General features: G+C 36.9%; 1 protein-coding gene across 1 annotated transcript in view; it reads left to right on the top strand.

The window, feature by feature from the left end:
* The window catches only part of LAMA1 (laminin subunit alpha 1), a 104,354-nt gene that overhangs the window by 79,892 nt on the left and 12,416 nt on the right, over positions 1-12,046 (top strand). The window contains exons 41-51 of the mRNA XM_065627943.1: positions 391-484; positions 1,834-1,950; positions 3,403-3,585; positions 3,887-4,041; positions 5,653-5,796; positions 6,587-6,720; positions 6,963-7,113; positions 7,643-7,767; positions 8,899-9,049; positions 10,142-10,286; positions 10,911-11,052. Coding sequence (XP_065484015.1) covers positions 391-484; positions 1,834-1,950; positions 3,403-3,585; positions 3,887-4,041; positions 5,653-5,796; positions 6,587-6,720; positions 6,963-7,113; positions 7,643-7,767; positions 8,899-9,049; positions 10,142-10,286; positions 10,911-11,052 — 1,541 coding nt within the window. The remainder of the gene's footprint in view (positions 1-390; positions 485-1,833; positions 1,951-3,402; positions 3,586-3,886; positions 4,042-5,652; positions 5,797-6,586; positions 6,721-6,962; positions 7,114-7,642; positions 7,768-8,898; positions 9,050-10,141; positions 10,287-10,910; positions 11,053-12,046) is intronic.

A 12,046-nucleotide genomic window follows, 5' to 3' on the forward strand; every position in this document is an offset into this window, starting at 1 on the left:
TAAATGGATTAAAAGAACACTTTAAAGGCTGAGATTTTGAGATGTCTCACTTTAAATGCAAAGTGCTGGGAATTTTGGTTTAGGCCTGGAACTAGAATTAGTGGTGTTCCAAAAGGTAACACTGTATCAGTAGCAGCGTTCAGACTGGAACCTGGTAGGTTTTGTTTCATGGTCTTCTCTTTTTGTTATTTTGCAAAAAGATTCAATGTCGCATTCTTGGAAAAATGGTTACAACCTGTGTTTCTTTAACTGATCCTTGATAAGATAATGAATAGAAATCTCAAATAATGAAAATATTCAGTAGCTTGAAATGGACATCTGCAGATGCTTACATGTTTTGAGTTGCATTTCTATTTTTCATACGTGACAACTGATGTCTGTGTTTTTCAGCCAGAGGAATCTCTCAATCTTCTCGGAAAAGAAGCTCTACTGCGTAGCTCCAAATTTCAGAATGAAGCTAAAACTCTGAAGAAAAAAAGCGATGGTCAATTTTTTAGTGTTCACATTTCTGCTTCTATTTCTTTTCCTATCTCCTGTTTTGTGTGATTTGTTTGTTTTTTGTTTGTTGTGTTTTTTTATGTGGTGGTTTTTGTGCCTTTTTTAAAATTAGCATAAACGAAGGTAAAATAGTGCGTATGACTATACACATATTTTTATATAATTAAGATTAATGTATTATGGAGTCATGTATTATTCTACTTTTTAGGTAAGAATATAATTTCTCTGTAAACATGTAAAAAAATGGGCCTTCACTATACCTCATTTACCTCCAAGCAATGCTTGCCTTAAATGGCTGCTTTCCAAACATTATTAATTAAATCATTAGGGACTGTGCAGTAGCTGAAGAACAAACACAGTCATAGAATACCAGGTTGGAAGAGACCTCAGGAATCATCTGGTTCAACCTTTCTTGGCAAAAATAATTACTGAAGAAATCCATTCATCCAATTTTATCCAATATATTGTGGATTACACAAGTATGTAGGATGATATATTTAAATCATAATAATTTGTACCTGTTCCTTGTACACAGCTGAAACACAGAAACAAGCTGAACTTGTTTTGTCTGTAGAAAGTGCCTTTTGGCTCAAGGTCTGTCTATAAATTCCAAAATCCAACCCCTCTTTTTTTTTGTACTCCAAAGATATGAGCAAGGCATTGGAGTCTGCACCATGGAAGATCAAAAAAGTATTTTGAACACAGACTTTGTATAGGACCAGAGGCTTGGCCCTAAGGGAAATTTGGAATGAAACTGGACAGAAAGTGAATGTTTCGTGGAGATAAATTGTAACTGTAAAATGGTCTTTGCTTTTAAAATCAATGGCTTTACAAATATGTGTATATTTTATGTAATTTAGGTGGACAGAATACATACCGGTTTTGCTCTTTCTACGTATTTTTATTTTCCTGTGAGAGGATTCTGCAAACAGGTCACAAATGAAAGTAAAACACTTCTTTGAATGGCTTGTGTCAGATATCACAAAAAGTGAAGAGCAGCATAAAAATTATAAGGGTTCGCAATCATAGTGAGTACAGAGTCAATCTATAGTATCTTCCTCTGTTTCTACCAATTGAGTCTGATGGAATTGGCTAAAAAGGATAACTTTGAATGGAACAGTGCCCACAGGATGTTATCTGTGCATACTGCATTCATTTTGCATTCCTGTTTGTAAAATGCTCTTTCTGTTGGAAAAAAGAACAAAAACCAACCAAACAACAACACAGTCGTGTTGGTTAAATGAGTGAATGATTGTTATCCCTATGCATAGTGTTCCTGTGGGTTGTACGGTATTTGTTTATGCATAGAAAAATCACAGTTATTTCTTCCAACAGGCCTTTTATTTGGATTGAAAGGGCTGAACAAAAAGGTAGAAATGATTCAGGAAAGTACTAACAAAATTGTCAACCAGCTTAATGATTCCCTGTTGACACTAAGAACATTGCCTAATGGTAAGTGAAATTTATATTGACATTTTCCTTATGACGGAGCCATCTAGTACAATCGTAATAAAATCCTGTTGATTGTCTGATTGCAGAGACCTAGCAATAAACTACACTGGAGACTCATTTAGCCTTCTGACTTACAAGGAGTATTTTCCTTTTTCTTTTTTTTTTTTTGGTAAACCTAGGAATCATAACATGTCTAGATTAGAATTCTAAGTTCACAGCTTTAAAATACTCATTTTACAACTGAGGCTTTTAACTCACACTAAATTGTGATACTAGTGATGAAGTTACACTGGGTATTAATTGCAGGATGCTATCTTACATAAAGCTAAACTTAGAAATCAAAAAACATTAAGCTGTGAGTTAAGGAGGACTGTCCTATGATTTTGTTAATGCCTTAATTTTCAGTTTTGTTGTTACATTTCTTGAATTTTCCTCCTTTTTTTTTTTTTTTTTTTTTTAAATGTGGGGGGAGATTCATGGTGGTGTTGCTCTCCGTATAGGGTACTGGTTGGAAGAAGGATCCCTGCAGACCTAAATCTGGTCTTTTGTGCCAGCTGTAGCATCTTGCCAGAATTTCAGGTGCAGGGGCTGTAAGAAGGCTGAGATTGGCGCACTCACTATATAAGTGATCATGGCCCAAAGCAAAGGGTGTCATAAACCTTCTGCCTGAGCAGCTTTCTGTAGGATTAGAAACATAAGTCTCAGGCTGGTGATTCCAAGTGCCAACAGTCATTTGGAAATTAAACACTGTGATCCTGATGTATTCATATCATCTTCCTGTTGTGATAGGCAGAATCAAGTTCCCCATCACTGCATTCTGTGTCCATATGGTATTCAGAGCTGGTCATGAAAAGTAAAACATTTTTTCTAGAATTCAAAATTTGGATTGATCTAGTCTCTTGATCAAAAGATGTGAAAATCTAAACTGAGGGGCCTTAATTAAAATTGCGGCGAATCCTATTATTTATGTGTGTGCGTAATATATTTAATTATTATATACCCCTGTGTGTGTAAGAACAAACAGAATTACATCTATAGCTATAACCATATCTGTATCACCAGCTGGGGAACATTGACCATGTTTTTTGTTTGTGGCCATGTCTTTGGCCATTTTAAAATGGGGCCATTTCCAAAAACTGGGCAAGAGGAGTTGCACCAGCCTCCTGACACTCCAGTTTCACACAAGGTAAACGTCCCACTCTGTCACCCATGACACATTCAACAGTTAAGCAAAGTTCGATCACAGTAGGTCTTGGTTTGCGGCTCCCCTCACAGACTGAAGAATACAAATGAAAACAGAACTCTTGACTATGAAAGGAATGTAGCTGACAGCGTTTCTAGTGTTTTGATTGTTTGTAACTGTGTTGTTATGAAGCCAGGCATTTATTATTCCCAAGTATGTATGAAAGCTGTAATTTTTTTTCTTTTTTTAACCTGGGAACTGTGTTTCAGATACAAGGAAATACATGCTTGAGGTGAAAGAGCTGGCTGTGTCTGCAAACACCAGTGCTGTGATGGGTTTAAGTCACTTTGGGGATTTCAGTGAAAAGCTGCTGAATACTTCTTCCACATTGTCCCGAGTTAATGATACATTGAGGAAAACTAGTGAACTCATAACTCATACATCAAAAGCTGGTACGTTTGCTGCTTCATTGCTCTTTAGAAATGTCACTGCTTGCAGAAGCAGTACTAATATTAAATTTTAATAGGCATTAAATATGAGTCAGATGGACCGAAAATTTCTTCCTGATTCAATAAAAATGTGCTAACTTTTAAAAGAACTCTAGAGGAGTCACATGGGATGTCCTTAAGTTTGCATATTGCTTACTGGTGTTTAAAATTGCTGAAAACAAAATGGTCAGAAACTAAGTATTTTAGCAATGGACAGTACATTTCACTTTCAACCTGCAACAACATTTCATTTATGTGTTGGCAGCAATCACAGCTGAAAAACAAGTTAAAGAAGTAGAAGCACAAGCAAGTCTTTTATTCGATAGGTTGAAACCTTTGAAAATGCTGGAGGAGAACCTGAACAGAAACCTGTCTGAAATTAAAGAGCTCATCAGCCAGGCCCGCAAGCAGGCAGCATCTGTAAGTTCCATCGTCCCAGACTTAACTGGCTTCACTTTCACTTCTAGCAGGGAAGTTCTTTGAGATAGAGCCTAAAATTTACTGTCAAAGTACCTGGTTGTTCCAAGGTCTCACTGAAGTCCAAGAGCACTGACTGATTCTTGAAGCATACTGTCAGGTCTGTTGGTATGTTTTATAGTTTTAGCTTCAAGCTTCCTATTGCATTTGTGACTTTGCCAGAACATACAATATACCAGAAAGCAATCACAGAGACAGTCTGCTGAGAAAGAGACAAGTGAGGGAATGGTGCTGCCATTCTTTTTAGGACAAGATGTTCATTTATAAGCTTATTTTAGAGATTGATGTGGGGTGCCTCCTTATAGCATCAAGTATCATTACAAATGTTTTTAACGAGTGTTGATTCTATCAACAAATTTACCATCTATGCCCTGCCATGTCTGTATATTCTTTGCAAGAAGCTGCTGTGCATCCAGAATACTTTAAGACAAATAATATACTTGTTTTTAAATCTCTGCTCCCTGCTTAAAGACAACAAAAGTGAATCAACTGTACTATGGGCCTCATTAAACTGTGAGGGGAATATGGAAATGACTTTGCACTCAGTGATTTTCGGTATGCCTTTGGCTTTAGTATGGCTGTCTTATTGTAAGGTTTAGGGAGGTTTTGTTTTAAAAAATAAAAGGCTTTCAGTTCTTTCTGCAAATCTCCGTAATTATATGGTTATTGCTTCTCTGTCACAGTCTACTGAAGCTTAATGAATCCACTGGCGAAAAGAGGGAGTAGTATTTTCTGAAGTGTCATAAGCCACAGAGGTTCCTGGCAGGGTAAAAAGAAGTATTAGCAAAATCTTCTTTTCCAATTTTGAGAGTTTATTCTGTTGTTTTGTAAACTTCTACTAGAGGACAGAAACTTTATCTATATGTGTGTCCATATGCATATGCACATGTGTGCTGTATGTATTTAGTTTGTTACAGGCATGTTCAATGAAGTTGATGAAGTTAAGGCTTTTCTGTCATTAAAATATCATTATACTACCAACCTCCTTGGAGTCTGGCTGCATTTAGCATGAATCCGTGTCCCATCAGTACACTGGACAATGTTCGAAAGAGTTAGTGGGATGACAAAAGGAATATGAATTTCTCTACTTAATCTTAAAAAAGTTTAACTTGTAATATATTCACAAATGTATTTTTTGAATAATCATGTAAACCGTGTTGTAAAACTTTGAAATTTTTTTAAAAAATATTTTGAATTTCTGTATCTTTATTTTCTGGTATTACTACCATGGCTTTTACTGATACATGGGCTTCTGACCCAAGATATATTATTATTTTCTGAGGTATTTGAATAGTTTAATTTACCTGCTTCAAATCTCCTAACTGAATGAGTGAATTATGACAGATTTTATATCCTTTTCTATTTGTGAATCTCTTTGTGAAGTGATACCTAGGAGATTGCCAAGATCTAACCCAGGTAGCAATGCTTACACTGTATGAAAGTATCTCAGCAAATGAATTTCATTTGTTAGTCAGAAGCTAAGTACATATTCCAGAAATATGTGCTATGTACACTAAGATTTGATTAAATTCAGTTTCCTCTTTTCCCTTCCAGATTAAAGTTGCAGTATCAGCAGACAGAGACTGCATTCGTGCCTACCAACCCCAAATTTCATCTACGAATTACAACACCTTAAAACTCAATGTGAAAACTGCTGAACCAGATAACCTCCTTTTCTACCTAGGTAGCAATGGAAAGGTAAGTTTCTGGCATGCATTTGCTGCAGGTGATGGTAGTCAGATGTTTTAAATGACCACATAGATGTTTTTTCCTACTTGACTTCAAACTAAGTATCCAAGTAAGGCCTCTTGCAGACAAGTGTGTTCACTAGGGGTGGAAATATCTTTATGTCTTAGATGATTCCAGAGATCCTCAAAGAAAGAGAATAAAAGTACGTGATTCCTTAGCATTGCTTCTTGGCCATGTCATGACACTCTCCCTTCCTTTTCCCATGCTGTGCTTTCATATAGCATGCTGGATATATCAAGCCATTTGCCTGGCGTCACAGAGTACTTGAGTTTGGCCCTCATGAGCGTGGTGCATCCACCCACCTGAGAAGGAGCGTGATGGGTCACTGTCATGTTGCCCTCCTCTTCCTCTTCTCTGTAATCCCCAAAAATGCACAGACATTAGCTCCTCGTGGCATGCTATCACATGGTATAGTACTTTTTCACACAGTGGTAGGTCACTTCACATGCACTTGAAAGTGTGCATTTCTATATGTGTATGTGTGTGTGTACATCATATGTTTTTATAAATCTATAAAGACATTCACCTACTTGTATATAAGCTGAGTTTTTTGGTTTCATTAAAAGTAAAAATCACTGAAAACTTACTGAGGTAGATTTTGCTAAAAGTCAGCTCCTGTAGTATGGGATGTAGGGACATGAATTTGGAAATACTTTCTTGATGTTACCATGTTAAAATACAGAAAACAGAAGCTCCACATTCGATGCCATGCATTAGAATGAGCCCTGCTGTTTTTCAGACAGACTTCCTTGCGGTGGAGATGCGACGTGGTAAGGTAGCTCTTCTTTGGGATCTGGGCTCTGGATCAACAAGAGTGGAGTACCCTGATTTCCAAATTGACAACAACAAATGGCACAGAATACATGCAACCAGGTAATTAAAATGAGAATGGCACAAATGTCGGATAGGAAAATTGATGATTTTTTTTAAATGAGATGGCTGTATTGTAGAAATTGCCAGCTTCTTAGTGTATGAATTTGGTATAAACAACACGAACTACCTTCTGAGTTTTCCAGTAACGAGATTTTTCTTGGCTTTAAAAAAAGAAGCCAATAACATGTGTTGATTAAGCCTTGTGATTTCTAAAACTATTTATTAGTACTTCTGCTTGGCAGGTTTGGAAAAACAGGTACACTCAGCATAGAGGAAATGAACTCCAATCAGAAGCCTTCATTCAAATCTGCAACCTCTCCGGGGACAGCCAGCATACTGGATGTTAACAAATCAACCCTAATGTTTATTGGAGGACTTGGAGGGCAAATCAAGGTTAAATTCTGAGATCAGCATTCTGTAAAATGTTTTTATTATGTTCAAGATATACTTTTTGACTTAGAAATAACTGCATGAATTGGTTACTTCATCCAGAAATGCCAGGTGCTCTGACTAAAGCAAAGATGCGATAAGGATGTTCAGGATGGTATCCTGAAGTTAATTTTCCCTGGATGTTTTTGCATAAAGCGTTAACCAGGGCAGGCTCTCTGTGCATGCATGATGCATAGACATTACACAATGAATTTGGTTTTAGTTTCTTTCTTACATGGCTTCTTTTAGTTTGTCATTGTTATTCATTCCATGAGGCATTTAAGTATGTCAAGGATATATTAATTTTACTTTTTTACTTGCTGCAAAACTAAGCTATTATCTTTTAAATGGTAATTGTTGATGATAAAATCTGTTGTTCTTTTATTATGATTTATATCTAAAAAGTTAGAGTTCAAGGGAAATAGCCAGGCAAAAATTTGGCTGCATAGTTTTCAGAGTACATGAAGAGTCATGAAGTATTTCTGTCTTATAGAAATCGCCTGCTGTAAAGGTGACTCATTTTAAAGGGTGCATGGGAGAGGCATCCCTGAATGGCAAATCTATCGGTCTTTGGAACTACATGGAAAGAGAGGGCAAGTGCAATGGTTGTTTTGGAAGGTATTTTGTCTCACTCTCTTTTCGTGTGAACAGATTTTGAGTAATTTACATCTGTAATATGTATTTCTATGTTAGCTAAAAATAATCATAGAATACCAGGTTGGAAGGGACCACAAGGATCATCTGGTTCAACCTTTATTGGCAAAAGCACGGTCTAGACAAGATGGACCAGCACCCTGTGCAGCTGAATCCTTAAATAGTCCACTGTTGGGGAATCTGCTGCTTCCCTGGGGACATCATTCCAGTATAGTGAACTCAGACAAACTGCAGTTTCAATGATCATCGACTTACGGTTCTGAACACACTAATCTGAATTTGCCAGTGGTGTCAAGTAATTTAACTGTATGGAATTTTCTTACTTATTAATCACTTTCTCAGAGGAGTTCTATTGCTGTCATATGTTTTGTGCATTGAAAGCAGGGACTGCCAGTGAACCAAACTATTTTGGAATGTTTGCTTTGCAGTAATTTCCAGCAAGACAAATTTATTCTTTCCTAGGATAAGAAACAGTGTAAAGCACTCTTATGAAAAAAAGACCCGTAGCAAAACTGTAGCCACTTGAGCTTGCTGCTGTTCTTGTGAAAGGGGGTTGCAGACTATACTATTTTTATGCTTAAGGCATTGAAAAGAAATATGCTTGTCTGTATTCCCTTTTGCAGAATGTTTCATGTAGAAACAGCAGAGGGTGCTGCTTGATCGTATGAGATTTTTTATAAGTATTATATTGCAGGGAATGAGGCTAACAGAACATTTAATATAAGTGCAGTTACACGAAGCATTTTGATAAATGGATGACATGGTTTAAGTAAGAGGGTGTACATTGTAACAATTATTGTTTCCCTTAAGAAATCATTGGGTTTTTCTCATACATCAGGGAAGAACATTTTTTATCTTGTACACATCCTTGCCCATGGCTAATTCATGTATTGTGAGATTCTATAATGAAAGTGGCCTTTGGCTGGAATCCTTCAGTTGTCTGTAACATCAAGATTGAAATGTCTTGCCACACTTTCGAATCATACTGCCTGGGGGCTGCACCAGCCGATCTAACTTTTTAATATTTTATATAAAAATGACTGAAAACCCACAAATTCTTCAGTTAACATTTTAAACTATTTTCTACTTCCATAGCCCACAGGAGGAGGACACTTCTTTCCATTTTGATGGCAGTGGATACTCGGTTGTGGAAAAGGCACTCCGCTCGACAGTGACTCAGATAATAATATTTTTCAGTACCTTTTCACGTAATGGACTTCTTCTGTATTTTGCTTCGAATGGCACTGTAAGAAAATTGATCAGATTCTTAAGCTTTCGAAAACTATATTTAGGTCACTTGATGGTTTCTTGCTTTCTTCTTTGTTATTTTTCAGCTTACATATATTAAAATAAGTGATTATCTTTGTATATATTATCAGCTATGATTGACATCATAAGCCAAAGGAGTAAAGACAGGAACCCTAGAGAACTTTTTACAGCAAATATTCACATACACTAAGGTCAAAATTAAGCAATGAAGAAAGTTATTAATAATTTGTTTTAATTCTAGACTAAAATTAATGATCATTTCACTAAAGGCAAGAAAAAGAAACAGTAGAGACAAAAAGCCAGTTTGGAGGAACCTTTGCAGAATGTAAACTCTTTTGGAACTGAGTATGCAGAAGGACAATATAAGATTGAATAGACATTGAATTAAATATGTAACGTGGGAATTCAGTAAACTGAAATAAATTAAATAAAACTCTCTGCAACAGCAATATAGTCTAGACCCATGTCCAGACCTTCATTGTCATGCAGCTTACCATATACTTAGCTCGTGGTTTTCTTTTCCTGTGTTCAAAGCTGTGTTTAGGTACAGATTGTTTCAGAGTCACTGTATTATTCATTTGCTTTGTTATGTACATGCTGTCTGAATACATTGTACAATGATAGCTGACTTAAGTTTTACAGTGCAGAGGGGGCACTTTTAATATGATTCAGAAAGTCTTTTTTTACTGTGTGAAGAAGCTCTTTGCTTCTTGTGGAAGAACATTGTAGCTTTTGATCGTTATGCGAACAATCAAATCAAATTACTCCCAACTTCATCCAGAAAAAAAAGCAAATGTGATATTTGTTATTTAGACCTTCCTCAGCTGAGTAATCAAACCTGACAATGCATTTAAGTAAGAATAACAACAAAACAAAACAAAGACATGCTTGTGAGGACATTTAACTTAATTTTCCTAAACAGAGCAAAGATAAGTGTCTTGGGCCTACCAAACAGTCTGGGTACACGAGTTACCAAAGCATTTTCAAACAGTAGACTACATCTGCCAGGGATGCATCCTTTTGCAAGATTATATTTCCAGGAATTTAATCTGTTGCTTTGTTTTCCCAGAGAGATTTCTTGTCCCTTGAGCTTGTTGATGGCAAAGTGAGATTGACTGTTGATCTAGGTTCAGGACCTCTTGCTCTTACAACAGAAAATCGTTACAACAATGGAACATGGTATAAAATTTCATTCAGTCGGAACAAGAAACAAGGTAGGCTACAGACTGAAAAAAACCCAGGCGTCTGCACATTTACAAATACAAATATCTAAGACAACCACAGGAAACATCACTGCAACCAGATCTGGTCACTTCTGTTGCAGTTTCTTTAGCAGCCACACCTTTGTTACTTTACTTTTAGAAGGACAGCAGTGTAAGATCTTATGCTTAGTTTGGCACATCTTATGGAGAACAGGTAGTGCAGAAGCTCACAAACAAAACCAGATCAATAGTCTTCAAAGGGTGAAAGATCTCTGTCCAATCTGTATATCAGGGATGATGTTTTCTCTTCTGTGTTTTAACAGTACCCAGTACAACAGTATTTGGAGCCTATGTTTTGGAAGTAATGCATTACAGATAATACATGTTAATAGCTATAACATATTCTCATATATATATTTTTCCTGTAGACTTCCCCAGATTTGGTTTTGGCAGAGAAGAATGAATGCGATTAACAGAATAGCTAGAAGTAAAATAAATTACTCATTCTAAAAATAAGAAGATTGTCCATACATGTTTGAGTCATTTAATACGTTTTCCTTTATTAGAGACAAGATTGCCAAAATGAAAGAATGTGTATTTGTGTCCTTCTCCAGATCTTTACTTTTTTCTTTGCAGGAATTTTGGCAGTCATGGATGCATATAACCTTAATTATAAAGAAACCAAGCAAGGAGAATCTCCTGGGGTTGCCTCAGACCTGAACCGCTCTGATAAGGACCCAATTTTCATTGGTGGGCTGCCAAGATCGAGGACTGTGAGGTAAAGTGTCCTCTTGCTTTTCCCCCTTTGCTAAGACTCTCTAGAGGGAAAGACTTTAACAAACTCTGTCTCCACTGAAATCAGTGAAAATCGGTGAAGTCTGAAGTCTTGTTTATGGCCATGAATACCAGAGAATTGTCTGTCCTCTGCCTTCAAACTCTAATCTGGTGCTTTTCAGTGGTAGGTCTGACGCTGCAGTTCAGATCAGAGGCAAGCTGCTGTTTTTCCCCTCTGTGGATGATTTCCACGACTGCAGCTGCCACAGCAGCTGCCTGCTCTTTGTGTCAGACTATGGGAAAGCATTCAGCGCTGCTGCCCGGAACGATGCTTCTTTGATCTCTACCTGTGCGAGCCTTGTGTTTTCCAGCTGGCATTTATAGGCAAAACTGCGCTGCAGGACAGGAGTTCTGCTTCGGAAAGGAATTCTTGTAATTCAATTTTGAAACATGGAACAGAGGCCAAAAAATTTTGAGAGCAGATCAAAAAAAAACCATCACAAATATGTATTTTAAAGCATGTCTCTAGTTTGTACTTTCTGTATTGCACATCCCTGCTGGACTTGTAAAGTCACATTTCTTCCAGTGGCTTCAGTCTGAAAGGATGAACATGGCAAAAGAAAATGTAATTAAATTGCATGCTCTTGACAATAAGGTAAATTTTAGACAATATTTGTGCAGTTATTGCAAAGGTGCAGACTTCTTAATCTTAGCTGGCATAGCAGCCTGTAAGGGATTACGACAGGACAGCCTTAGATTTCTCTGACTGAAGCCTGGAACCAAATTAGGCATCCTCCAGACTTAAGAAATGAAAAAGAATTGTAGTAGAGAGCTACAGTTACCCTCTCACACAAAAGCCATTTCATTTCAGCTGAAGATTCACCTTAAAGTATTGGAAAATGACCCGGCCTGGCAACACACTATTACACACCTTTATGTTTCCATTTGGGTACAATGTTGTCTGACTCTTTTTAAGATAAGAATTAATATCCGCTACG

Source organism: Caloenas nicobarica, chromosome 2 (genome assembly GCF_036013445.1).
Source record: "Caloenas nicobarica isolate bCalNic1 chromosome 2, bCalNic1.hap1, whole genome shotgun sequence".
Taxonomy (NCBI): domain Eukaryota; kingdom Metazoa; phylum Chordata; class Aves; order Columbiformes; family Columbidae; genus Caloenas; species Caloenas nicobarica.